The following is a 26,448-nucleotide window of genomic DNA, read 5'->3' as shown; positions in this document are numbered from 1 at the left end:
TCTACAATCAGCATGTTTTACTTTTAGAAATAGGCCCCCAAATTGCATTTGTTAAAATAATACTCACTTGGGAGTCTGATAGATATTCAACTCCAAATGCTGCCATATATTAGCTGTGCAACATTGAGCAAATTAACCTCTGGGTCCCAGATTCCTCACCTATAAGACTGGCATAATGCCACCTATTTTTCAAGCCCCATTTACTGGGCATTTACTATGTACAAGGCACTAGACCAGGTGCTTTTCCCTCTGTATATAATCACATGTGCTATTCATACATGATCATTTCAATCCTCACCATAAGCTGGGGGATAGGTTAGGGTGTTCCCATTTTAGAGATACACAAACTGCAGCTTGGAAAAGTTAGGGAATGTGCTCAGGTTTACCCAGCTAGCAGGCAGTAGAGTCAGGATTCAGACTGAGGTCTGTCCATCTTTGCAAGCCCAGCTCTTGGCCTCCAGCCTGGGCTGCTCACAGCTAGGTTTTGTTGTGAGGATTGAATGAAGGAATGCAGGTGGAGGACCACCCACAGTGCAGCTCCAAGACCAGAGCTGCTTCACTTCATGTTGCTTTCCTTTTCTATGACCCCCAGGCATTGGTAAATTGTGGCAGAACAAACCAGTGCATCCTCCAAAAGGAAAAAAAAAAAAAAAAAAGCATCTTTACCCTAAAAGAAGGGATTATAGGACCTGTAGGGACAGACCAGAGAGTGGTTGGAAAACTGCCTCTCTCAGGGCAATATGGGGGGGCTAAGACTTGTGAGCCCCACAAGTGCCAGGGTAGTTTTGCCAGTGACTTCTTCAGGGTGTCATCAGACCTATACCTTGATTTGCAGCTTAGAATTCAGTACCGACTCACCCTACCAACAAGCATCGCTCCCCACCTTCCACTTACCCTGCCATCCTTCTTCCCTAAAGAACAGGGCACACATCTCCTCAGGTCCATAGCTTTGTTTTTCTTTTCTCGTTTCCTCACAGCCCCCCCTCCCCCCACCCCCACTCTGTCTTTTTGGAGAAAAGGGGAATCTTAGGGTCTGAATAGTACAAGGCACTGTGTGGAGAAGAAAGGCCTGAATATCTAGGGGTGAGTGATGCGATGCAGCTGGGCCTGCCCCAGTACTCCTTCTGGATTCCTCTTCAATGCCTCTTTCCCTAGGGAGCCAGCCGAAGTTAGGTTCCATCCCTATTCTCTATTTCTACCCCTGTCGTAACACCAACTACTCTAGAGTTGCTTGTTAGTTGTCTGTCTTCTCTACTAGACAGTGAGCTCCACGAGAGCAGGCACTGCAGTGTTCACCGCTAGATCTGTAGCCCAGGGCAATGTGCCTGGTACACAGTCAACTATATAAATGTTTGATGAATGGAGAAAGGAAGGAAGGGAAGGAGGAAGGAAGAACCTCTCCACCACCACCCTTGTCCCAAGTAGACCCACAGTTGCCCTGTTCCACGCTAGGACATGTTCCATGTGCTGGGACCACATCCTTAGAAGATGTGGTCCCAGCCCTAAAGGCTTAAAATTTACATGTTTCTCAAACCTCATATCCACCTTTAGAAAAACAAAGTGCAAGGGAAATTCCTGTTTATTCCAAACCTCATGCTCTTTATTTTACCACATAATCAAAAATAGATCTCCTGAGTTTAAGAGAGGTTCCCAAGTACAAGGAATTCTGGGAAGAATTACAGGGTTCACAAGGTCTGAAGTCTGTTCTAATCCTAGCTCTGCCACCTCTACTGTGTGACCTCGGGTGAGTGATCTCCCCTCCTGGGCCTCAGTTCTCTTCCAGTAAAATGATGGGGTGGACCAGACCTGGTATGAAAATAAACACACTTCAGAGAATTCCTTGGCAGTCCAGTGGTTAGGACTCGGCACTCTCACTGCTGGGGCCCTGGGTTCAATCCCTGGTCTGGGAACTGAGATCCTGCAAGCGGCCAAAAAAGAAACAAAGAAAGAGAGAGAGAAAAAGAAACAAAGAAATGAAGAGGGGGAGAGAGAGAGAGAGAAAGAAAAGAAGGAAAGGAAGGAAGGAAGGAAGGAAGAAAAGGACCTGAGTGCATTTGACTACCTACCCTGCTGTAACTGGATGGTGTCCTCCTTCCTAAATGCTTAGGGGCAGGGTAGATGCAGCATCTAAGTAAGCTGAGGGGAGGGAAGACAGTATGTGCCTACTTCTGTCTGTAAACGGGAAGGCCCAGGATGTGCTGCCCCTCGGGTGAATGGTCAGGGAGCGGTGGAAGGCTGAAGAGGGCCTTGCCACGATAAGGCCCTCCCCAGATATGTCTTTGCCTCTAGGTTTGCAAAAGAGACGACTCCAAAGCCCCAGCATCTTGATGGCGCTGCCAAACATGACCCCCTGTTCCCCATTCAAATCCAATACACCCCCTCATGCCTGCCCACCTCCGTCAGAGGGAGAACCCAGGGAGAAAGAGCTGGTGGGGGGCGGAAGGTGGTGCAGCCTGGAAAAGCACTGTGGGTCCGGGCTTCCTGGAAGGGCCCCATTTCAAGCTTGCTCAGAAAGCACAAGTGGGGAGCCTCCTGGTCCCCTGCAGCAGTTTCTTAGGGAGGACAGTGGACTTGGTGGACACAGGCGTCCAGGCCCAAAGGCTTCCTGGCTTCAGTCCAAGCAGCTGGCAGGTTCATCCTTCTCCCCAGGGCCCCGGAAACACCACTTCCGGCCCTCCAGCCCCTGCTTGGGCTCTTCCTGGCTAGATAGATGTCTCTGCCCAAGCCCGCCTTCCCTGTGCAGAGCTTTCTCCCTCCCTCACAACCCTTATTTTGCTCTCTCAGTCTCCATATCTATTTCTTCTCCCTCCTTCTCCTCCTCCCCTGCCTCTCTTCTCCTTGCCATCCCTCACCAGCCCCAGAATGGGTCTCCCTCCCTTTCTCCCTCTCCAACAGTATCTCCCCCTGCCTTAGCTCTCACCCCTGCACCTCTTTCTTTGTATTCCTCTCGCCCTCTCCCGGCCTCGCCAGCATCTCTCCTCCCCCCGCTGGCTTCGACCTCCCCCAGCCTCCCCATCTTCAGCTCAGTCTCCTCCCCCTGGCTCCTCTCCCCTCCCCTCAGCCTCACCCCACTCCCTGCCAGCATCCCAGGGTTTCTTTCCACCCTGGGGGTCTCTGTGCCTCTCATCCTCCTCTCTACTTGCCTCCTCCCTCATCGCAGGTTGAGCAGGCACCCATCCTTTTCTGCCCAGGCATCCCCGCCCCCCAACGCTGTCACCGCCACTGTCTCTTCTTCCTCGTCTTCTCCTCTCCCCACCCTCTCCTCTCCTCTCTTCTCCCTGCCCCTTTAAATCTGCCTGGCCCAGCCTCCCCCGTGATGCTGGGATGGAGCAAACATTGATTTGCGCTGGGATGGAATCAGAATTTTGATTTTTTTTTTCCTCTCCCAACCATAAGAAGAAGAAAATAATAAAAACACCCCCTCTTGATAGCCCCCTCTCTCTTCCCATCCAGCTCCCAGCTCCTCTTCCTGACCTCCATCCAAGGCAGATTTTTTTCCCCTACACTATTCTCATCTCCCCCTACCCCTGCCACCACCTCGCGCGCCCCCCACTGCCTGCTCCTCCGGCTGGGGAGAGAGGGGACTCTCTCCTGCGGCTCCCCCACCTGGGCTCTCCGGGTTGGAGCAGTCTCTCCGGAAGGGGAGGGGGCTTGTCTTGCCTGGGCGAGGTGGGAGTGGAGGTGTCCTGCCATGGATGCTGTGCCTGGGAGGCAGCCTGAGCCCCAGTCCACATGGTGAGTAACCTGCCCCCTCCCTTCTGCCCGTCTGCCCATCCGCACCCTCGCCTTTCCCCTGCAGAGCCTCCCCCATCCTTTCCCCCACCATATCCTCTGCCCACCTTGCTCCGATCTCCCCCTTATGTTTTCAACCCACCCACACCCCCGACCTTTGCCAGGGAAGCCAAAGAACCGGGGTAGAGGGGTCCTGACAGCAGCCAGGGAAGCGGGTGGCTTACGATTCTGCCCAGCCCCCTCCCAGGACACCCCCTCCCCCCGCAACTGTCATCCTCACTCGATGCTTTGGGGTTCCAGGTTGGAGAAGTGGCACTCCTGCTTGGGGTTAGGACCCCAAGCCCTGGGAGGGGCCCTCTACAAGAACGGAGGATGGGGGAGCCCCGTGCCTCCAAAGCTTGGGAGCTGCTGGAAGATGCTGCTGAAGGGTGGGGGGTTGGGGGGCGGTGCTGAGGCTCCGGAGCCACTGGGCCAGGGAGCGACGGGCAAAGAGGAGGGGCCTCGCTCGCCACTTCCCCCCTCTTTCTCCGCAGCCACTCAGGATGAGGGTCCGGCCCTGCCTGCCCGCGCTGGGCGCCCCCTGCCTGGCCCCGGTCTAACTGCCCCCGCCCCCAGGCCTCGCCCGGCTCCCAGGCCCCCAGCCGGCTTCTCCAGCCCCAGGATGCGCTGAGCCACCGGGGGGCTGAGGCCGCGCCAACTACATGCATGTCCCCCGGGGGCAAGTTCGACTTTGACGACGGGGGCTGCTACGTGGGGGGCTGGGAGGCGGGGCGGGCACATGGCTACGGCGTGTGCACGGGGCCCGGCGCCCAGGGCGAGTACAGCGGCTGCTGGGCGCAGGGCTTCGAGTCACTGGGCGTCTTCACGGGGCCCGGCGGACACAGCTACCAGGGCCACTGGCAGCAGGGCAAGCGCGAAGGGCTGGGCGTGGAGCGCAAGAGCCGCTGGACGTACCGCGGCGAGTGGCTGGGCGGGCTGAAGGGGCGCAGCGGTGTGTGGGAGAGCGTGTCCGGCCTGCGCTACGCCGGGCTCTGGAAGGACGGCTTCCAGGACGGCTACGGCACCGAGACCTACTCCGACGGAGGTGCGGGGCCCTGCCCACTACTGTCTGTCTGCTCGTCCGCGTGCGCCTCCCCGCTGGCCTGCCCCGCGTATGCCTTCCCCAGCCATACAACCCCCGGTGCCCCGCTGTTATCCTACACGCCTCCCCTATCAATATGCGCCCCTGCGCCCATCTTTCTGCCCTCTCCTCCCATCATCACACACGCCTTCCTTATTTGTCTGTCCCCTGCCTGATTTTCCCTCTTCCCAATCTGCCTGCCCTCACCCCTTCCCTGTCTGCCTGAGCCTCACACCCCGCATCTACCTAACCCTCACACACACCCTGTCTGCCTGTCCCACACACCTCCCCTCTCCACCTGCCTGTCCCTAACACCTCTGCTCTGCCTGTCCCCTCACATTTCCTCAGTCAGCCCTTGACAATTCTCTTTGCTTGTCATATGCCATCTATACAACCCCGTCAACCTGTCCCTCACACCCTCTGGACTGTCTGTCCTTCACACACCCCAGCCTGTCTGTCCCTCCCCCTTTCCCCTGTCTACCTGCACGGCCCTAATCCACGGATCTCCCACTCCCTGCCTGTCTTCCCTCTGCTCTTCCACACCTTCCGACCCCACCTGGCCTGTCCCCGGCTCCTAGTGCCCTTCCCCGACCTCCACGCCAGTTGCTCCCACCCGACTCTTAGGCTTCCAGGGGCGCATGGGGCTGGGGGTGGCAAGGAGCGGCGGGTCCTGACTCTTTCTCTCCCTCCTACCCCGCCCCGCGCAGGCACCTACCAGGGCCAGTGGCAGGCTGGGAAGCGCCACGGCTACGGGGTGCGCCAGAGTGTGCCCTACCATCAGGCGGCGCTGCTGCGCTCGCCCCGCCGCACCTCCCTGGACTCGGGCCACAGCGATCCCCCGACGCCGCCCCCGCCCCTGCCCCTGACCGGCGACGAGGGAGGCAGCCCGGCCTCCGGCTCCCGGGGAGGCTTCGTGCTGGCCGGGCCTGGGGATGCTGACAGCGCGGCCTGCCGAAAGCGCACCCCCGCGGCCGGCGGGTTCTTCCGCCGCTCGCTGCTGCTCAGCGGGCTTCGGGCGGGCGGGCGCCGAAGCTCCTTGGGCAGCAAGAGGGGCTCCCTGCGCAGCGAGGTGAGCAGCGAGGTGGGCAGCACGGGACCCCCAGGCTCCGAGGCCAGCGGGCCCCCGGCCCCGGCGCCGCCCGCCCTCATCGAGGGCTCGGCCACTGAGGTGTATGCGGGCGAATGGCGCGCCGACCGGCGCAGCGGCTACGGCGTGAGCCAGCGCTCCAACGGGCTGCGCTACGAGGGCGAGTGGCTGGGCAACCGGCGGCACGGCTACGGGCGCACCACTCGCCCCGACGGCTCCCGCGAGGAGGGCAAGTACAAGCGCAACCGGCTGGTGCACGGGGGGCGCGTGCGCAGCCTTCTTCCTCTGGCCCTTCGGCGGGGCAAAGTCAAGGAGAAGGTGGACAGGGCCGTCGAGGGCGCCCGTCGAGCCGTGAGCGCTGCCCGCCAGCGCCAGGAGATCGCCGCTGCCAGGTGGGCACCCGGTGCAGAGGCCGTAGCGGGGTTAAGGGGAGAAGGTACCCTGGGGATAAGGAAGGGGGCGATGCCTAAAGGAGGGAGGACCAAGACACAAGGCCTAGGGCCCGGTGGGGAAGAGCAGGCCTAGGGCCAGGCATTTGTAGCCCTGGGTATTTGAGGTGTTTATATCTGAGGCTACAGGTGGACGTGGGTGTAACTGTGGGTGGCTGGGTATTTGAGGAAAGCCCTGTTAGACTGTAAGCGTGTCTCAGTGTCTTTTGTGGGGATGTGTGTCGTTGTGTGTGGGAGTAGCAATGAGCGCTGCCTTGTGCCGGCCCAGGAAACCTCTTGGAACTCAGACATATCGCTAGTCTTCCTCTTCTTGTAGCTGATCCGGCCTCCAGGACTCTGCTGCTGGGAGCAGCAGCCCCCAGCAGAGAGACAGGGAGCGTACATTAGTAACCACATCCAAGCCAGCCCACAGTCTGCTATCATTTCAGCCTTAGGCCTTGGGAAGGTCTAGTTTGTACAGCTGATCTATCCACCTGAAAAGATAGTCCCTCTCAGCCTTGTCTCTTCTGCCTCCCTTAACCCAACGGATAAAGGTTGAAGGGGAGGAGACTTGCCTATAAATGAAATTTTCTTTCTGCAAATCAGATTACATTTCATGCATCAGGAACCTCATTATCTAAAGCAGTGCAGTCCAGTAGGAATATAATGTAAGCCTAGTACATAATTTTGAATCTTCTAGTAGCAGTATGAAAAAATTACAAAGAAACAAATGAAATTAATTTAAATAATATATTTTTATTTAACCCGATATATCCAAAATATTATCATTTCAACCTAAAATCAATATGAAATAATTAAGGAGAGATTTTACATCCCCCCCCATTTTTCTTAAGTCTTTGAAATCTAATATGTATTTTGCACTTAGAGCACATCATTCAATTTAGACTCGCCACATTTTAAGTGCTTAATAGCTGCATATGGCTTGTGACTAAAGAAAACCAAAAATCTATTTGTGAGGAGTTCGTAAGCCCCTGATTTATACAATTTACACATAGGAATTTTTAGATATTGGTTTTTCTTTAAAAGGGAGGGCACAGTTGAAGGATCTTGTTTGAATTTGAGAGTGTTTCAGAGGATGAAAAGTCAAGATATGTCCAAGTATGCTTCAGTGAGTTTGTAAAATGGGTGACAAGGGGTGTGTGTGTGTGTGTGTGTGTGTGTGTGAGTAAACAGGTCATATCCAGAGTAGACGCCTGAACCAGAGAATGTCTATCTGTAGATATATCCGAGTGTCTGGATGGTTAGAGTCCAGGGCCTTAAGCCAGGGAAGGGGGAGGGCAGAGCACCAGGGAGCACTTCAGGCTGGATGGGGAGTGGGCATGTGCAGGAAAAACTGATCTCAGTAGCCAGAAAGATCAGGCAGTGGGAGGAGGCTGGTTGGTCTCCCCAGCAACAGGCCTGGCAAACCTGATTGGCTGCTGGTTGCCATGGAAACAGCAGGGCCCCAGCAGTAGGTGCCTCTGCCAGGTAGCCTGAGCCTGGCCTGATGCCTGAGCACTGACTGGGTCTACCGGCTAGGATTTGAGCAACCATACCCTCCAAAGTCAAAAATACAGGACCTTGTCAATGTTGCAGTTTCTTGGCTGCCGACAGAACTCAATGCAACCCAAAACTGTGATCCTCATCCCCTGCCTTAAGCTCTGAGACCAGCTCAGTTTCAGGACAGGGCTAGGCGTATAGATCCTGAAAGCCCTAAGACAGAAGAGCAGGGTTATCTGAGATCCCTCCATGCAGGTTCTAAAGGTCTTGACCCACCAGGTTTGAGGGGAGGAGGCTGACCATATCTCCCAAGGTATATTGAGAGGAAGTAGACCTAAGATGACAGGGGACACCATGACCCTTCTCCCTACCCCCATACCCAGATTGGTTTCTTAGACCAGATACAACAGGCCCAGGGCCAGAGGGAGTCATGGGTCTTGATGCATTCAAGCCCCTGGCAAGTATAGCTGATTACCTCTACCTCTGATCCTTTACGCCCCACCTTCAGTCAAGATTACAGAACTAATTTAGTAATTACAAGGCATCGGGGTGGGATAGGGAGGGTTGGAGGGAGACGCAAGAGGGAGGAGATATGGGGATATGTATATGTATAGCTGATTCACTTTGTGATACAGCAGAAACTAACGCACCATTGTAAAGCAATTATACTCCAATAAAGATGTTAAATAATAATAGTAATTACAAGGCATCTATGATTAACAGCAGAAGGTAAAAGGGAAGGGAAAATTGAGGAAACATCTGACATCAGATGGAGAATTGAGAAAAACCAGAGGGGAAAGGATTGATAATGCTTCAAGGTTACCTGTAACTAAGGAGCAGAGCAGGGTTGAAGGGGGGTTGTGGAAGGGAGATGAAGAGCTCACCTCTTAGAAGGTGTAATCACAATGGTGAGAAAGCATGCATGTTAGCAGGGAGAGGGAATAGGTAGTAGCAGAAAGGGGAGACCCACCCTTACTCCAGTTCCAGAGCTCAGAAATGAGGAAATGGGGCAGGGGGCAGTGGCAGTGATCGGGGGCAGGGAGAACGATGTGATAACAGAAGTGGCTGAAGAAAACAAGATGTAAAATTCTCATAACAAGAGGTAGCAACACAGCAAAGAGGCATAGCTTGTGAGCACCAAGCAGGTGCAGCCGCAGAGAGATGTGCTAAGAGAGTGAGGCCTCATTTGTCACTGGGAGGGAGCAGGACAGGGATGGAATAACAGAGTTGAGGGCAGTGGGGAGGGCCTGGCCCTGCAGCTGGAGGAAGGGAAGTGTTACTACTGGATGGAATGGTGGAGGGAGTGAGAGAGGAGCAGGAAGGTGTGATGACAGCAAGCGTGGCCCAGATCTAGGGGAGGAAACCGAAGGCCGGCTGCCCTGCCGGGGAAGGGGAGCAGCTGGCAGAGTGTGAGCAAGGGTGAGGAGTCCAGAGGTGAGCTCAGATCTGGGGGGTGTGATGCAGTGGGGACCTGGGCCAAGGGACTGGAGTAGGTCTGTTAAGACAGTGTCCCTGGAACCCAACAGGGCAGCAGACGCCCTTCTAAAGGCAGTGGCAGCCAGCAGTGTCGCCGAGAAGGCTGTGGAGGCAGCTCGAATGGCCAAACTGATAGCCCAGGACCTGCAGCCCATGTTGGAGGCCCCAGGTGAGGCGTGGGCAGCCTGGGGCGGGGCCGGGGGAGGGGGTGGCTTCCTGGGGAGCTGGGGGGCCTGGGCATGGAGAAAGGGGAAGGGAATCCTTGCAGGGGACGGGGGCGGGAAAGGCCAGGGTATGAGGATCTACGGGGACAGGGGGTGGGGACCAGGCCCAGCTGTTTGAGGAGCGAAGTAGGAATTTATGAAATAGGGTCATAGGACTAGGGGGTTGGGGTCTGGCAATGAGAGGCTGTAAACCTGGGGGTACCAGAGTCCTGGGAGGCGCCCAGGCAGGGGGATACAGCTGTAGCTTCTGCAGCCCAAGGCCAGTTCGTCCCCTCTGATTCTTAGCTATCCCTGCCCCAGGCCGCAGACCCAGGCAGGACTCAGAAGGTTCTGACACAGAGCCCTTGGATGAGGACAGCCCTGGGGTGTACGAGAATGGACTGACCCCCTCAGAGGGCTCCCCTGAACTGCCCAGCAGCCCTGCCTCCTCCCGCCAACCCTGGCGACCCCCTGCCTGCCGGAGCCCACTGCCTTCTGGAGGGGACCGAGGTCCCTTCTCCAGCCCCAAAGCTTGGCCTGAGGAGTGGGGGGGCCCCGGTGAGCAGGCAGAAGAACTAGCTGGCTATGAGGCAGAGGATGAGGCTGGGCTGCAGGGACCAGAGCCCAGAGATGGCTCCCCACTCCTCGGAGGCTGCAGCGACAGTTCCGGAAGTCTTCGAGAGGAGGAAGGGGAGGATGAAGAGCCCTTGCTCCAGATGAGGACCCCAGGGCGCTCGGAGCCGGAGCCCACAGCCTTGCCAGTCCTGAGGGGCCTGTCCTCGAGGGGTCCTGAAGCCGGGTGCCTGATGGAAGAGGCTGAGGAGGCTGCTGCGTCCGAGAGGCCCGCCCAGCCGGTGAGAGACTCTCCCCTCCCCGACTCTGCCCTGTGCCCTCTGAGTCTCCCATCCTTCCTGGTCCCTCTTATCAAAGCCTGGCCTCTCATCCTTTCCAGACTTCTCTCTGATCCCCTGAGGGGCTTTGATTTGCACTTAGCTTCCTTTTTGCCTGCCCAGTCTTGGACTATATCCCACCTCAAAAAAATAGAGAATTTGCAAGCTGGAAGGAACCTTAGAGACCTTCACGTCCAACTCCCTCATTTGACACACGGGAGGACTGAGGCACTTACAGTAACTCACCAAGGTTACGAATAATTAACAGTACAGCCAGAACATCTTTGCCTGCTCTCCTTTCATATCATTTCCGGCTCCTGGTTTCCTACTCCACCTCCACCCCCACCTCCACACTTTCTCTCTTTGGTGCCCAGAAATAAAAAAGGAAAAGCTTGTTCCCTCCCTACCCTGACTCTCCCTCCCTCTCCTGGGAAGAAGAGAAATAGGGAAGAAGGCAGAAAACAGGGAGGGGTGGAGTTTCCCCAGTACCCTCCACTCTGATTGGACTCCAGGCCTTCTCCTGTCTCCTAGCAACCACATCCTCACCCCTTCATCCCCTCTCTGCTTCACTGCAGTAAAGGCTGCTGCTGCCAACGTCTGATACTAAGGCCAGGCACCTTCTGCCTGGGCCACGTGCTGCAGGGAGGGGAGTGGAAGGAGAAGGGAGGATGGGCTGACTTGAGGGAGCCAGAGGGAAGGTGGGGCCCTGCCTGGGAGCAGAGGAATGTTTTGCCATCCAAAGCAAAGGTTGGAGATTTCCCTGCTCTGGCCTCTGAGGAGAGGTGCCTGGGACCCTTCTGCTTTGCCACCTCAGCCAGGGCAGGAAGGTGGGACCCGTCGCTGGACCCGGTCCTCAGGCACTGAGACTGCATTTCCCCCCATCTCTCTAGGGAGCTGCCAACCCGTTGGTGGTGGGAGCCGTGGCCCTCCTGGACCTCAGCCTGGCATTCCTGTTCTCCCAGCTCCTCACCTGAGGCTCCTGCCTGGCCTAGTTCTGGCTTTGGTTTGCTGCCTCTTCACTCCTCTGACCTGCCTTTTTCTCTTTTCTTCCTCCTGGTTGTTTTTTCTCTTTTCTTTCTCTTCTCGCTTCCCTTTCTTTTCTGTCCCCCTCTGGTTTTCTCTCTTGTTTTTTCTTTCCCTCTCTCCTTTCAGATTCTCTCATCCCTCCTGGCTCTGTCTCCGTCCTCCTCACTCCCTTCCCCACCCACCCCTTCTCTCTCCCTTCTCTCCTCTCTCTAGATTGTTTACATATGAAGGGCTTTTCTCGCTCAGAGTCGCTCTCTTCTCTGAGACACACAATTCTAAGTCAGACCATTGCCCCACACCCTCCCTGCCTTTTCTTTAGACCTGAACTTGGATGAGGGTTGGGGTTTGGGGTCCTGAGGAGTCTCCCAGAAGCTGAGCAGAAAGGAAGGAGAAAATGGAGAAGGGGTATACTCTAGACGGGAGAAGACTGTATCCTGGGCGAGGCACTGGCCGTGCTGCTGTGACTCCCTGACCCAAGGGGCCTGGCGTCCCTCTGAGGCCTAGTGATAAAGCTGGAGGGGGTGCAGCCTCCATCTCTGACGTTGGAGGATCCTACCTCACCTCCAAGCACTGAGCTAGGTTCTTCCCGAGCTCCATCCTTCCCTGAAGGAGATGAGGGGAAGGAAAAGTAGGATGGCTCCCCAGCATCTTCTCCCTCTTTCTTTCCTCAACAGCCAGCCCCTCATCCAACCCCCTAGGGTGGCATGCCACGTCAAGAGCAATGTGTAAAGGAAAGAGAATGTCCAATGCGGCCAAGCCCACCCTCTCCCACCTTTCTCTCTCCCCCTAAAAGTTTGTTTGGTTGGTCTGGACTCACGTGTGGCCTTTGATTAAATTTCTAAGGGACCTGAAGGAGGCATTTCTACTGCAGAGGGTTAGAGGCACCTGAGCAAGGACCCCACTCCCCAACTCTGGCAGTAGTGGCTGGGAAGGCATTTCTGGAGAACAAACCAGACAAGCTAATAAGAAATCACAGGGCAGCAGAAGCTGTTTAGTAGTCCCTAAGTGGGTTATGTCCCTTCCCCCATCATATCAGAATCTTGTGAAATGGGAAACCAACAGAAGGAGGGGATCAAAGGAAGCCAGTCTCTCACACACTTTCCAGGCACAGCAGAGGTGAGAGTCAAACCCGGGCGAGAGGTGGGTGGAGAGCCCTGTTTGAGGTTGTGGCTGATCCCTGGTACTAGCTTTTCCCCTGGGGGCAGGAAGCCCTAGGAAGAGGGTACTGTAGGGTCCCCAGAGGATCTTTCCTCCCTCCCCTGCATGAGGCAGAGGCAAGCTGCCTGCCAACCCCCTCCCTCAAGGAATGGCCTTGCCTGGGAATGCCCACCACACACAAACTCTTCTTTTTTTCTAGTCAAACTCTGTTTACTCCTTGGCCTGCCTCCCTCTTCCTCCCCTCTCAACCTTTACTTCTAATTTGTATTTCATGGAATTTGGGATTGAAGTTAAACTACAACAGTGCCACCAACACCAAGTCTTGCAGGAAAAAAAATATACAAAGAAATTTAACAAAAAAAAATATATTAATAAAAAATTTCAAAAAAAGGGGGGGGAAATTGTCCTCTCCTTTGGGTGTGATGGCTTCAAACCAAGCTCTCAGAGGCTCTCCGGGTAAAGGAGCCCTCTCGGGGACCCCCAGGCCTGTTATTACACTCTCGCCGGCCCTAAATAGTTAAGAGTTCTTTCCCCTCAACTCCAAACCAGGAAGGCCTGAGCTAGAGGATTCAAGACTGCTCTGCCGGTCGGTTCAGGAGGGGCGGGGTCCCGTGATGGGGGCGGGGAGAGGGAAGGACCAGACCAAGTCCCAACGCTCGACGGGGCTAGTACCAGGAAGCGCTGTGGGGAGAGGAGCGGAGTTGAGACTGAAGCCAGGTGAGGCTGGCGTTAGGGCTGGCGTCCTGGTGTGGGGAAGCTGAGGCCGCCTGAGAAGTGAACGGCGGTTCCGGAGGAAGAAATAGCGCTGGGCTCTAGAAGGAAGGGAATGGCTAACCTAGAGATGGGAAACCAGGTGTACACTGAGGGAAAAGAGGTGGGGCGGGGGGGGGGCGGAAATAGGCGGGGTTCCGGCGCATGCTCGGTAGCAACGGGCGTGGAGTGGGGCGGGGACGCATGCGTAGTGGAGGTCTCCTTCCGCGGTGAGGAGGGGGCGGAATTGGGGGACCCGCGTGGGGAAAGGGCTCAGTTTTAGGGTAGCGGTGGGACCCAAGCCCTAAGGAACTTGGTACAGGGCAAGCCTGTGCAGAAAGGCCAGACGCTTCCAGCCAGAGGGTTAAAGCCCTCTCCGCTCCCGGGCTTTGCCCCCAGGATGGTGGCGTCCTCGTCCTTGCTGAAGCTTCGGGATCTAATCCAGGAGATTCGTGAGGCCAAGACCCAGGCCCAGGAGCGGGAGGTGATCCAAAAGGAGTGCGCCCACATCCGGGCCTCCTTCCGCGATGGGGACCCTCTGCACAGGCACCGCCAGCTGGCCAAACTGCTCTACGTCCACCTGTTAGGCTACCCCGCCCACTTTGGACAGGTACCGGGCAGGGACGCCTCCCTTCTAAGTTTGATGAGAGAAGCTAGTGGAGCACCGTCTCGGACCCCTCACCTATTTGTGTCCCGATTTCTTTATTCTACAAAGCTTCTGAGCCCTCACAGTATGCACCGCAGACCTCCTTCCGCAGTATAACCCCAACTGGTCATCAGCTGGGCTGAACCCTTCATTCTCTGGCCAGCGCCATTCAGGGCACTTCCTCCTCTCTTCCCATCCTCCTGTTTCCTTGAAACTACCCACTAACTGAATCTCCTAGACCTCTCTTCTTGTTGACGGGAGGGTCATGGGATATGCTGCCCTCACAGATTAATCTGGTGTAAAGGAGGAAAATGGAAAAGGGACGTTAGTACCTCTGGTTTCACCCCTGCCCCTTCCTGGTCTGCCCCCTTCCCTGTAGATGGAGTGCCTGAAACTGATCGCCTCCCCCAGGTTCACAGACAAGAGGGTGGGCTACCTGGGGGCCATGCTTCTACTGGATGAGAGGCAGGATGCCCACCTGCTCATTACCAACAGCATCAAGAAGTGAGAGAGTTCTGGGAAGCGCTTGGAATCAGGGAGATGGGAGAGTGGGGAACTGGGAAATCCCAGGGGGTTGCCTGCTGTAGGTACTGGGAAGGGCTGGGTTTTTCAGAGGCTCGACTGACCATCCTCCCAAAACTGTGCAGTGACCTGAGCCAAGGGATTCAGGCTGTACAAGGCCTGGCCCTGTGCACTCTGAGTGCCACGGGCTCTGCTGAGATGTGCCGGGACTTGGCCACTGAGGTGGAGAAACTGCTCCTGCAGCCTAGTGCCTATGTGCGCAAGAAGGTGAGATGGCAGGTTCTAGGCACTTGCGCCTCCAGAAACTGTCCCCTGTCTGCCACGTGGCAGAGGTGTGGAGGGCAGTCCATCCCAGCAGACCCCTCCCCTTCTGAGACCCCTGACCTCTGCAGGCTGTTCTGACTGCAGTGCACATGATCCGGAAGGTCCCTGAGCTCTCCAACATCTTCCTCCCACCCTGTGCCCAACTGCTTCATGAACACCACCACGGTAAGGCCATGGGGCTCCTCGTCCCCTGCCTCAGCTCTGGCTGTGGACAGAAGGGAGACGTGGGATGGGAACAGCAGCTCCTAGGAGAAGGGTGGCACGTGCACACAAACACACACACGCAGTAGACTCCCCTGTACTCCGGCCCACCACTCACTTCCCCCACCCTGACCCAGGCATCCTGCTGGGCACCATCACGCTGATCACGGAACTCTGCGAACGAAGCCCTGCGGCCCTCAAGCACTTTCGAAAGGTGGGCTGGCGAAGGGGCGGGCCCCGGGCCAGGAAGAAAAGGGCAGTAGGGTTGGAATGGGGCTGAAGATTGAGAGGATTAGGAAGAATGCTCAGACCAGGCACTGCCCTCTCTCCAGATGGTGCCCCAGCTGGTGCACATCCTCCGGACTCTGGTGACGTCGGGATACTCCACAGAACACAGCATATCTGGAGTCAGCGACCCCTTCCTGCAGGTGGGCTGACCCTTCCCTGCTATATCCCTAGAACAAAGAGCTTAGTAAGCCCATGGCTAGTGGTCGCTTCCCAGAGAACACGTGGGCTCAGTCAGTGTCTTGGGCGGGAGGGTGGCAGGCACCAGGTTCTCCCAGGACCATTGTGGGGAGGGGGATGCCTGAAGGCCAGAAAATCCAGTTTGGTAACAATATGTTTAAAAAGCCTGTCCTCAAATCCCCTGGCCTCACACACCTCTGAACCCCTCCCAGGGCCCAAGGGACCAGTGGAGGTGGGGGGAGGGCCAGGGAGGTTCTCGGGAACCAGCCAAACCCCTCACAACGCTCTCCTCAGTGCTGGACTTTTCTCCTCAGCCCCACGACTCCTTCCCCTAAGAACCACCCCCCCAACCTTTAACCCAATTTCAGGTCCAGATACTTCGTCTGCTTCGGATTCTGGGCCGGAACCACGAGGAGAGCAGTGAGACCATGAATGACTTGCTGGCCCAGGTGGGGGTGGGGTTGCCAGTTAAGTGTGTTGCTCTGTGATCCCACTGGCCCTGCGCATCCCTCACATGACCACTCGCCATGCGGTGGCCATGTGATAACGTCTCCATTTCCCTCTGGACCGGGATCTCCCTGAGGACAGGGACACAGTCTGTCTCAGTGCAGTAGCCCCTGGCACATAGCGGGAGCTCAGGGAACCTTGTTAGCTGTTTGAGGGGTGATATGATGGAGACCTTTCAGAGACCTGAGGAGAGGACGGAGCCCCTTAGAATGCATCTTCTCTCGCATCCACACAGGTAGCCACGAACACAGACACCAGCCGAAATGCGGGCAACGCGGTCCTGTTTGAGACGGTGCTCACCATCATGGACATTCGCTCTGCAGCAGGCCTGCGGGTACCCTTCCGTGTGCCCCTCCCCCCTGGGGCCCCTCCCACCCGCCCCGGCCAGGCAGAAAGGTCCTGTTCACTGGTTTCTCCTCCCCACCCTGGTCATCCTGTGCCACGCAGTCCCCACTCCTGAATGAGCAGGTTGCTCCTTCCCTGACCGTCCCCAACCTCTGCCTCCGTAGGTTCTAGCTGTCAACATTCTTGGCCGCTTCCTGCTCAACAGTGACAGGAACATTAGGTAATAGGCCCAGGTGTCTGGCTGGGCTGTGTCACTGAGCCCTGGGTCCTCTGCCCTCCTTCTTCCAGAGTCTCCGGATTCACCAGCCTCTTATTCCTATACCCAGGGCAGGACGGGGTCGGGGAGGGCTGACGGCCATGGCATGACAGGGCCTCTCCTGCTCTGGCCAGGTACGTAGCCCTGACGTCCTTGCTGAGGCTGGTGCAGTCTGATCACAGTGCTGTGCAGCGGCACCGCCCCACCGTGGTGGAATGTCTACGGGAACCTGATGTGTCCCTCAGCCGGTGAGCAGGACAGAGGAACGAGAGGGCGGGGCAGAGGGCCCAGCACCTGGTGGCCAAGACCCAGGCCAGCTCAGAGCAGCTGGAGAAAGGGGACTAAGGAGACAGGTGCCTGGGGAAGCGGGGGCCTGAGGCATGTCATAGGGTGACCTGGGTTACCTTGTATAAACACACCTCTCTCCTGCCAGGCGGGCCTTGGAACTGAGCCTGGCTCTGGTGAATAGCTCCAACGTGCAAGCCATGACACAGGAGCTGCAGGGTTTTCTGGAGTCCTGCCCCCCTGATCTACAGGCCGACTGTGCCTCAGGCATCCTGCTGGCAGCAGAGAGGTGAGGGGATGGGTGCCCAGGAGGCAGAGAGGGTGGAATCCAGGGACCGTCAGCACCAGGACTGAAGAGCCATATGTCCCCTAGGTTTGCCCCAACCAAGCGGTGGCACATAGACACCACCCTACGTGTGCTGATGACGGTGAGGCGGGGGCTGGACTGAGAGCTGGGCGGGAGCATGCAGGGTTCACCACACTGACTCAGCCACGTTCACCCCTCCAGGCAGGCACCCATGTGCGCGATGACGCAGTGGCCAACCTGACCCAGCTGATTGGGGGCGCCCAGGAGCTCCATGCCTACTCTGTGCGCCGTCTCTACAGCGCCCTGGCTGAGGACATCTCCCAGGTACTGCTCCCACCACCAGGCCTGGGGCTGCCCAGCCCTTCCTGGGCCACCTGCTCCATATATCTGATTCCCAACTGTTTTTCCCTCAGGGTCACAGCTCTCTACTTAGCAGAGGAGACACTCAAAGACAGAGCCCTGTTTGTAGTTAGAACACCTGGACTTCTGTCCTGGTTCTGACACCTACTGTCTGTGCAACCACAGATGACTCATTTACCTTCATGCTAGGTCCACTCCGCATTCTACCCTGCCTATCTCCCGGAGCTGCCTTGATCAAATGAGATAGATAAAAGCTCTTTCTGCATGTATTAGGTTGTTTTTTTTTTTTTTTAATGTGGGATCTTAGTTCCCAACCAGGGATCGAACCCGTGCCCCCTGCATTGGAAGCATGGCATCTTAACCACTGGACTGCCAGGGAAGTCCCCCATAGGTATTTTTTTGGCTGCATTGGGTCTTTGTTGCTGCGCGTGGGCTTTCTCTCTAGTTGCAGCGAGCGGGGGCTACTCTTCGTTGCGGTGTGCGGCTTCTCATTGCAGTGGCTTCTCTTGTTGTGGAGCAGGGCTCTAGGGCACACAGGCTTCCGTAGTTGTAGCATGCGGGCTCAGTAGTTGTGGTTCATGGACTCTAGAGCGCAGGCTCAGTAGTTGTGGCGCACGGGCTCAGTTGCTCCGCGGCATGTGGGATCTTCCCGGGCCAGGGCTCGAGCCCATGTCCCCTACATTGGCATGCAGATTCTTAACCGGTGTGCCCCGGTTTTATTATTACCTTGAATGCTGAGTGAATTCACAGATGCCAACCAGTATAGCCCCCTTTCCATATTACTTTAGTAGGCTAGGCAGAAACCACCCACCCCTTTCTCAAGGGAGGACCCCCCGTCACTTCTCCCCATCCTTGCTGCACCCCTTGTGGTTAGGCCATGTAGGTTTGTTTTTGTTTTTGCATTACTTTCTGAATTTTATTCTAGGATACTTTTTTAAATTGAAATATAGTTGATTTACAATATTGTGTTAGTTTTAGGTGTACAACAAAGTGATTCAGTTATACATACATATTTTAAGATTACTTTCCATTATAGGTTAGTACAAGATATTGAATATAGTTCCCTGTGCTATACAGTAAATCCTTGCTTATTTATTTTACATATAGTAGTTTGTATCTGTTAATCCCATACTCCTTATTTATCCTTCCCACTCCCCCTTCCCCTTTGGTAACCATAAGTTTGTTTTCTATGTCTGTGAGTCTGTTTCTGTTTTGTATATAGATTCATTTTTATTACTTTTTAGATTCCACATACAAGTGATATCATACAATGTTTGTCTTTCTATGTCTGGCTTAATTTAGTACGATAATCTGTAGGTCCATCCTAGGCCATGTAGTTCTGAAACTTGGCCACCAGAGGGCAGAGGAAGCCCAGGAGCCAGGACAGAGCTGGGAGCGAATTAACAAAACTGCTCATAACTGCTCCCTGTGCTGAGGCCCCTCCCTTTCCCCACCCCTCCAAACTCCACCATCTCTGCACTGCCTAAAGGATGTCATGGGGTCTGGAAGTGAGGAGGGGACATAGACACAGGCCCATCATGTTTCTCATCCCATGCAGCAACCGCTGGTGCAGGTGGCAACCTGGTGCATCGGGGAATATGGGGACCTCCTGCTGGAAGGGAGCTGTGAGGAAACTGAGCCCCTGCAGGTAGGTCCTGCATTGAGGATACACTGAGGAGGGACATACCAGGGGAGGCAGGGCTGGCCCCAGGGTCACTCCCTGTGTCCCCCTGGAAGGTGGAGGAAGAAGAGGTGTTGGCACTGCTGGAAAGGGTGCTGCAGTCCCATATGTCCCTGCCGGCCACCCGAGGATATGCCCTCACAGCCCTCGTGAAGCTCAGCACCCGGCTCCGTGGGGACAACAAGTAAGAGTGGGTCCCAACCCCTCCCACAGAGCCTCTTCTTGGTGCCTCCATTGAGAGATGTCCCTTCACTGTGCCCCCCAGTTTCTGAGTTTCTGTCCAGGCCCACACCCCGATCCCCACTCCTCCGTCCTTAGCTTCTTCCTTTTTTTTTTTCTTTTTGCAATATGCGGGCCTTTCACTGTTGTGGCCTTTCCCGCTGCGGAGCACAGGCTCCGGACGCGCAGGCCCAGCGGCCATGGCCCACGGGCCCAGCTGCTCCGCGGCATGCGGGATCCTCCTGGACCGGGGCACGAACCCGCGTCCCCTGCATTGGCAGGCGTACTCTCAACCACTGCGCCACCAGGGAAGCCCAGCTTCTTCCTTTTGAGCCAAGAATCATGGGTATCTCCGTGGTCTGTGGGGCCTCTTCCTTTCTTGCCGCATCCTGAAGGTGAAGGGCATGGCAGACGAGCCTTCCCACTCACGCACCACCCTGCGGCCCAGCCGCATCCGCCAGGTTGTGTCCATCTACAGCAGCTGCCTGGACGTGGAGTTGCAGCAGCGGGCGGTGGAGTATAACACCCTCTTCCGGAAGTATGACCACATGAGGTGTGTGCGCCACTCTGCCGCAGTGTGGGACCCAACCCCTGGCCCGCTCCCCGCTGTCCCTTTCTGGGTGGAGGGGTCTCATCCTCACCTGTGTTCTTCCTCATCCAGTCAGAGCCTCCTACTCACAGTTCACTGAAGCTAAGTGGGCTTCCCACCATCCTTGTTCATCTGAAGGCCAGCAAGACTGTGCCACCTTAGGAAATCAGAGGGGCACTTCTGACCCACCATGTGCCCAGGACTCCCCGTGTTCTTACCCCTCCTCCCACGTGCCTCTTGCGCAAAGCCCAGGGTCTACCCAGAGGGATACACCTGCATTCCATCCTCCCAGGGCTGCCATCCTGGAAAAGATACCTCTTGTGGAGCGAGGTAGCTCTCAGGTTGATGAGGAAGCAAAGGAAAGCAAAGAAACAGCCCAGCTTTCGGAAGCAGCCCCTGTCCCCACAGAACCCGAGGTGAGGAGGCCGGGAGTCCCAGGGGGAAGAGCATGGTCCAGCTTCCATACCCAGCCCTGACACTTCTGCCCTCTCCCCTAGGCCTCAAAGCTCTTGGATCTGTTAGATCTCCTGGATGGCCCTTCTGGGGACGCCCAGCACCCTCCCCCTCTGGATCCCACCCCAGGAGGCGCTTTGATACACCTCCTCAACCTTCCCTGTGCTCCCCCACCCCCTGGTAAGCCTCAGCAAAGGGGAGATGTCTTAAAGAAGGGGCGGTGGAAACAGGCTGCTTCCCCTTCTAAGCCAAGGACAGGTTGATAGCCTCTTCCCTGCTGTGTACCCCCATCACATCCCCATCTTAGTAAAAGGCTTCATTACATCATGCCAGTCTCCTCCTGGACACCCTCCAGTATCTTCCCTTTGTTCCAGACTTCTTACCCTGGCCTGCGGGCCCTGCTTCCTCCCTGCCCACCTCACATGCTTTCCCACTACCCGCTCCACTGGCCCCCTCTCAGCTCCTCAGGCCCTCTCACCTCAAGCCCTTGGCGTTCCTATTCTTTTCACATGGAATGTCCTTTCCCCAGCACATCAAAATGACTGGCTCATTCTCAACCTTCAGGCCTCAGCTAAACTGTCAGATGCCTTCCCCTACCTCTCCTATTTCAGTTAGTTCCCCCCAGTTATCCTGGCATAGTTTGCTTCCTTCAGAGCACCAATTACAGTCTGTGATTGTCTTTCTTGTTTATTGTGTCTCTCCCCCCGACTAGGCTGTTAGCTCCATCAGAGGCCGCATCTTCTCCACTCTGTCACTAGCATCTCGAGCAGGGCCCTGCACCCAATGGGTGCTCGTTTAATTTTTATTGAATGAGTGAACCGTTATCTTCAGCCCATACGCTGAGCCACTTCTTTCTCCCTGCTGTAGCTCCCATCCCACATCTCAGAGTGTTTGAGCGCGAAGGACTACAGCTGGATCTTTCTTTCGTTCGACCCCCTGGAACCCCTACTTTGCTGTTGATCACTGTCACTGCCACCAACACCTCAGGGGGTGATGTCACCCACTTCATCTGCCAGGCCGCTGTGCCCAAGGTTTGTAGAAGACTGGGATTCAGAGGTGGCCTCGGTACTCTAGGAGAAAAGGCCACTAAGTAGAGGAGGTGGGTGGGGGAGAGGATGAGATGAGAAGGGAGTGACTTGCAGAGACAGGCACGTGGGGAGTTATGGGAAGAGGGTTGAAAACTGTTGGGTGTGGAGGGGTTACCTGAGCCCAGCCAGCTCCCTGCGGTGTGCTCCATCCAACCTCCTGTGTTCAGAGTTTCCAGCTGCAGCTACAGGCTCCCAGTGGGGACACAGTTCCAGCTCAGGGTGGCCTTCCGATGACCCAGCTCCTCAGAATCCTCAATCCTAAGAAGGTGAGCTCCAGGAGCCCCCCGAGGCTAAGACCCAGTGAAGGGGGAGTCACTGGTGCTTACCCTGGTCTCTGCTCTCCTATTCCTAGGCCCCCTTGCGGCTGAAGCTGCGCCTCACCTACAACCACTTTGGCCAGTCGGTGCAGGAAATCTTTGAGGTGAACAACTTGCCTGTGGAGACGTGGCAGTAACTCGGCCTTCACTCACAGCCTGAAACCCTCCTGCGTCCCCAAGCCCAGGGGAGCCGCTATCTGAGGACAGCCAGCAGGTGGCAGTCTGGTCCTGTACTTGCCACTGGGGTTGGGGGGCTGCCCCCAACCCTACAAATAGTGAAAGCCCAATAAAGCCTGAGGGGGGAAGCCATACTTGAGGTAGAAAACGTGTGTGAAGCACAGCCAGGGAAGAGCCTTCTTACACAGGAAGTAGGTATCTTGCCCTAAGCCTTTGGAACTGGTTTCAACAAAGAAAGGTTTTCTTTTTACCCCTTTCCAGGCTGGGGGGCAAATGTGCCCCTAAACTTCCACAGGAGGCACTCTACCCTCTGGGCCAGAGCAGGGCACAGGGGCAACATCAAACCAGAATTTCTAGATTTCTAACAGGGACTCCCACCCATTTCCCCAGCCTTCTGCTATTCCCCATACCCCAGGGCAGGGAAATCCCTGCTGCCTCCCCTCATCTCTAACTCAGCTGTAAGGCGGTTTAGGAGCCGCTGGCAGAATCAATGGCATCGACCAAGGGAGGGAGGGTGGCAAGGGATTTTCCTGTGCTTAACTACTGATCACGGCTAAGTGGAAATCCTATAAACACGAGCGGAAATCAATGGAGGCTGCTTAGCGGCCAGGGGAGAGGGGTGGCCCACAGATTGCATCTGACGGATGAGGGAGAGGGGGCAGCCAGGGAGGGCTCCAGGAAGGATAGCTGAGGGTAGGGGGAAGGAACAGGCGGAGCTGGAGAGAGAGGAGTCACCGTGGGAAGGGGAGCCAGAGAGGAAGAGGCACAGTGAGCCCAGGAATGAACCTCATTCGACCCGGAGCTTTCTTCCCCATCGGGCAAGTGACACCCTAGCCCAGTGTCACGTCTGGATCTTCCAGTCCCCTAAGCCTTCTCTGTGGAGCTGTACACTTCTAGCAGGCGCTGATAGTCCTGAGGCCGGAAGCGTTGTAGGTACACAATCAGCTTGGCAGGTGCCGTCTCCTGCGCCAGCACACCTACAGGCAAAAGGAGAATGAGCAGAGAACCAGACAGAGCCGAAAATGCTTTGACTCTCCCTGCCCACGCAGCTGGACCCCAAAGTTTCCAAGGCAGCACTGGGATTCCGAACACTGTCCAACCAGCTTCTCTAACTTGCCAGCCCACTCCCTGATTAGCCTAGGGAAGCGGGGCCTAAGAGGGCCACTTGAGGCAGCAGTGGGCCTGGGAAGCCAAGCATGAGCCTCTCCTCCAGCAAGAAGTGGTGAAAGGCACTCAGGCACCATGAAGACAGAGGGTGCGTCAATAGCGACTCATTTCAATTACTGCGTCTGCCCCCCAATCAAGATTAAAGCCTATCCAGCCAGGCCAAAGCTCATTAGCTTGGTAATGAAGCACATGCAGAGATGCACACAGAGAGAGAAACCAAGGGATGTAGGAAGAAGAGACGCAGCTACAGCCATGGGCTGGGATTCACGGGGAATTCTAGCCTGTGTGCTGTGGAGTCACAATAAGCCAGTGTCTGAATGTCAGTGCCTGGCAGCATGCCGGGCAGATAGCAGGGAACTCGCTGTGGGTTTGCTGGGGAGGCAAGAGCAGCGTTCCAGGGCTGTAAGGCCCGACGGCATGCACGACACTATACTCCTGTGGATGAACTGTGTACAAGGGAGCTAAGCCTGGGAATGGAAAAACTAATCTGCTAACGTTTGCCGCACAGTCACATAGACACAACGTTCTCGCCTTTTACTCAAGCCAATAGGACAAATTAAATGAGGATTTAGTTGTAAAAGTGAGAGGACAGGAGTTGGGGGAAGGAAGGATGGATGGAAAGATGGAAGAGGAGAACTGACAAAGAGAACTGAAGGACACTTGCAGTGACTAGAGGTATGAGAACTACATGAGACAACGACTGGGATGGATTAGAGACACATGGAAGGATTCAATCCAGGTTAGACAACTACTGCAAAAGAGGAAACCGGATTTGATAGAGCCCTAAGCAAACCGGGTCCTCTAGAAAATTGCTGAAGTAATTCCCCAGAAATAGCCTCGAGACCCTCCCCACTAACTGGCCCAGCGGGTACACCCAGAAGAGGAGCAAGGGAAGCACAGAAGGGCCTGTCTCCCTCACCAAGCATGCTGCTGAGGCTGTGGATCTTCTCCAGGGCAGCTGGGACTTCGGCCTCCTCTTGCACCAGGGCCTCTACCTCACCCACAGCGTAGCCAAAGTCAGCTGTATCCAGGTCCACCCTGAGCGGCCGCTCCTCTTCATCAGCTCCGCGCGGCACCAGTTTCCAGGCACTACGCTTAGTCACAAAACTAGCTACTTCCTGCAGCCCCAGCGGGCCCAGCACAGCAGCCACGCCTCCAGCCCCCGGGACTTCAGCCCTCAGCACCTCACAGAGCTGGGCCACAACTGCAGGCTCAGCTGTGAGTTCCATGTACTTAGTGTGGGGTCCTGAAACACTTGCTGCTCCGGGACATTTGAGCTCCCATCCACTGCCCTCTCGCTGTCGGAGCCAGTAGTCAGCCCGCATGAGGCTCAGCTCAGGGGTGTCATAATAGCTGTCTCGGAAAGTGACTCGGCGCTCCAGGGTACCCCCCAATTCCTGCAGCCGCTCCTCTGTGCCAGGGCTGGGAACGAACTTTCGCTCCACTTCAATCAGGCCCTGGGCCATGCTACCTGCAATCAGTCAATCAACAAACATTGGCTGAGCTCCCAAAGACCCCTACCCCCGGAAGAAGTTAGGAAGCGCACACACTGTCACAGGGCTCTCTGTTGGGGGCCCTTCCTCCCTGCCTCTGTGATGGATGGCCCTTTCTTGTCTCTGATGTTCTAAGGTTCAGCAATAGCGATAAGTCTCCAGTTAGACCCCTTCCACTGCTGAAAATGCCCTCAATCCAAAGGACTCTCTAGAAAGCAGGTGTAGCGGGTGTCCTTTCAACGCGCCCGCTAGACACCATGCTACCCCGGGAGGACGGCGGCTCACTGCCGGTGGCGACCCCGCCCGATCCCCCCACAGCAACGGCCAGCGGAGCCTCGGGTCTCACCTCAAAGCCCCAGGATCTCCCTCTCGCGGGACCTGGAGAAGGGGGAAGGGAGCCCACGCCACGCCCGCGAGGAATGCCGGGAGCAGTTCCTGGCCCCGGACGTCGGCCCGGTTCTCTGCACACCCGGGAGATCCCGGCACAAGCGGCCATATTAGGCCCGCTGTGGCGAAGCCGACGGCAGGCCGGGGCCCGAGAAGCCTGCTAGCTTATGGGAGGCCGCAACCTCCGCGGTGGGCCGAGAGAGAGGCCATCTCCCTGCGCTCTGCTTCTCTTCCCAGACCCCTGCCGCTCTCGGGGGTGGGGGCGGCCCGGCTCTCAGGCCGCCGGCTGAGTCGGCACCCTGGGGCCCGAGTGCATGATGGGAGTTGTAGTTCCAAAGAGAGACTTTGCTTTCTTGCCCCACCCGTCGCTATGGTGACAGGAAAGCTGCGATTAACGCCAGCGGGACTCGACCTAAAGTTGAGAGAGTCGGATGGAAAAGGAGCTGAGGCCCCAGTCCTGTCTCCAACCTCCTCACCCCGTTGGCAGATGGGCCTGGAATACAAGCCACTCACTCAGACGCTGTCCAGCAAATATTTTATTAACTAGTATGGTGTCCCACTGAATGCAGGCCAGTGGGAATGAGCTAGGAAAAAAAAAAAAGGATAACTAAGACCAGTACAGCTATTCTAGACTCTGGAGTTTTAAAGGGGAGTTAATACATCCCCATGAATGTTCAGGAGAAGGGTGGATGGGAGACTTTCTGTAAGAGGAGGAAGTGATATTTTGGATGAAAACTAAAGACATGATGGAATTTCAACGGTTGGAGACCAAGATGGTGACAGGAACAGCATGAGCAAAGGCTCAGAAGATGGAGAGCACCTGGCCCATGTGTAAGAGGAAAGAAATGAATCTAGAAATACACTTGAGGGCAGGCTGGAAAAGGTTTTGAGTGTCAGACTGAGGAGTTTGTCCAGCGGCCCCTGAGCAGGCTTTGTCAGGAATAGGAGAAATACTTATGTTCATTTAAAATATAGGAAGACATGAGAATAGCCCTTTGCTTTGGGAGACAAAATAGAGAAGGCTTCTTCTCCTTACTCCCTCCCAGGGCTATGATTAGCTGGAGGCATCAACTGCATGTCTGATTCTTTGAGTAAGGTAGCTTGCTGAAGAACAGTGGCTCTTGTCAGCTCCTGGGCCTGCTCCTAGGATGGGTGCGAAGTGCTAGGTTCTCAATACCTGTCCTCTCCCCAGTATGTTTCTGGAAACACGTGACCCATGGGAGGTACTGTGGAGAGGACACTGGTTTACAGACATGGCATCCTGAACTTGGGATCTCTTTAAGGCGTAC

General features: G+C 56.0%; 3 protein-coding genes across 8 annotated transcripts; 2 read left to right on the top strand and 1 right to left on the bottom strand.

The window, feature by feature from the left end:
- Positions 1-3,105: 3,105 nt before the first annotated feature.
- Positions 3,106-13,202, top strand: JPH4 (junctophilin 4). 2 transcript variants are annotated; one of them, XM_027110861.1, is made up of 7 exons: positions 3,106-3,735; positions 3,897-4,032; positions 4,266-4,816; positions 5,560-6,331; positions 9,394-9,512; positions 9,868-10,400; positions 11,327-13,202. In XM_027110861.1, exons 3-7 carry the CDS (start codon positions 4,438-4,440, stop codon positions 11,408-11,410), a joined length of 1,887 nt encoding a protein of 628 aa, XP_026966662.1. In that variant the 5' UTR covers positions 3,106-3,735; positions 3,897-4,032; positions 4,266-4,437; the 3' UTR covers positions 11,411-13,202. The 2 variants fall into 2 exon arrangements, with proteins under 2 accessions (XP_026966662.1, XP_026966663.1); XM_027110862.1 differs by lacking the exon at positions 3,897-4,032.
- Positions 13,203-13,271: 69 nt separating this feature from the next.
- AP1G2 (adaptor related protein complex 1 subunit gamma 2) lies at positions 13,272-22,246 on the top strand. Of its 4 annotated transcripts, XM_027110857.1 has the most exons (22): positions 13,272-13,337; positions 13,770-13,980; positions 14,396-14,520; positions 14,664-14,805; positions 14,931-15,027; positions 15,201-15,277; positions 15,396-15,491; positions 15,897-15,977; positions 16,271-16,369; positions 16,545-16,600; positions 16,771-16,884; positions 17,070-17,210; positions 17,295-17,349; positions 17,430-17,552; positions 19,147-19,236; positions 19,326-19,453; positions 19,937-20,041; positions 20,370-20,493; positions 20,575-20,710; positions 21,398-21,561; positions 21,786-21,884; positions 21,971-22,246. In XM_027110857.1, the coding sequence occupies exons 2-22, from the start codon at positions 13,771-13,773 to the stop codon at positions 22,070-22,072; spliced, it is 2,364 nt and encodes a 787-aa protein (XP_026966658.1). In that variant the 5' UTR covers positions 13,272-13,337; position 13,770; the 3' UTR covers positions 22,073-22,246. The 4 variants fall into 4 exon arrangements, with proteins under 4 accessions (XP_026966658.1, XP_026966660.1, XP_026966659.1 ...); XM_027110859.1 differs by lacking the exons at positions 13,272-13,337; positions 13,770-13,980; positions 14,396-14,520; ... (3 more) ...; positions 15,396-15,491; positions 16,545-16,600 and having other exon boundaries at positions 15,891-15,977; XM_027110858.1 differs by lacking the exons at positions 13,272-13,337; positions 13,770-13,980; positions 14,396-14,520; ... (4 more) ...; positions 15,897-15,977; positions 16,545-16,600 and having other exon boundaries at positions 16,025-16,369.
- Positions 21,198-25,463, bottom strand: THTPA (thiamine triphosphatase). Of its 2 annotated transcripts, none has more exons than XM_027110863.1 (3): positions 25,119-25,463; positions 24,199-24,750; positions 21,198-23,089 (listed from the first exon to the last, which is right to left on the bottom strand). In XM_027110863.1, exons 2-3 carry the CDS (start codon positions 24,743-24,745, stop codon positions 22,977-22,979), a joined length of 660 nt encoding a protein of 219 aa, XP_026966664.1. In that variant the 5' UTR covers positions 24,746-24,750; positions 25,119-25,463; the 3' UTR covers positions 21,198-22,976. The 2 variants fall into 2 exon arrangements, with proteins under 2 accessions (XP_026966664.1, XP_026966665.1); XM_027110864.1 differs by having other exon boundaries at positions 21,202-23,089; positions 24,199-24,903.
- Positions 25,464-26,448: the final 985 nt, after the last annotated feature.

Source organism: Aethalodelphis obliquidens, unplaced genomic scaffold (assembly GCF_003676395.1).
Source record: "Aethalodelphis obliquidens isolate GAN/ISIS:26980383/991018 unplaced genomic scaffold, ASM367639v1 scaffold10, whole genome shotgun sequence".
Lineage (NCBI taxonomy): Eukaryota > Metazoa > Chordata > Mammalia > Artiodactyla > Delphinidae > Aethalodelphis > Aethalodelphis obliquidens.
The sequence above is the reverse complement of the archived record's forward strand: the minus strand, read 5'-3'. Positions and strand labels throughout refer to the sequence as shown.

Excerpts from the sequence above, each read along its gene's own strand:
- AP1G2 (XM_027110857.1), top strand. The coding sequence starts at position 13,771 with ATGGTGGCGTCCTCGTCCTTGCTGAAGCTTCGGGATCTAATCCAGGAG. Across the intron at positions 14,806-14,930 it reads GTGCCTATGTGCGCAAGAAG|GCTGTTCTGACTGCAGTGCA; the intron begins GTGAGATGGCAG and ends TGACCTCTGCAG. Across the intron at positions 16,370-16,544 it reads GCTCTGCAGCAGGCCTGCGG|GTTCTAGCTGTCAACATTCT; the intron begins GTACCCTTCCGT and ends CTGCCTCCGTAG.
- THTPA (XM_027110863.1), bottom strand. The coding sequence starts at position 24,745 with ATGGCCCAGGGCCTGATTGAAGTGGAGCGAAAGTTCGTTCCCAGCCCT. Across the intron at positions 23,090-24,198 it reads CAGCCTCAGCAGCATGCTTG|GTGTGCTGGCGCAGGAGACG; the intron begins GTGAGGGAGACA and ends TTTTGCCTGTAG.
- JPH4 (XM_027110862.1), top strand. The coding sequence starts at position 4,438 with ATGTCCCCCGGGGGCAAGTTCGACTTTGACGACGGGGGCTGCTACGTG. Across the intron at positions 6,332-9,393 it reads CAGGAGATCGCCGCTGCCAG|GGCAGCAGACGCCCTTCTAA; the intron begins GTGGGCACCCGG and ends GGAACCCAACAG. Across the intron at positions 10,401-11,326 it reads CCGAGAGGCCCGCCCAGCCG|GGAGCTGCCAACCCGTTGGT; the intron begins GTGAGAGACTCT and ends CCATCTCTCTAG.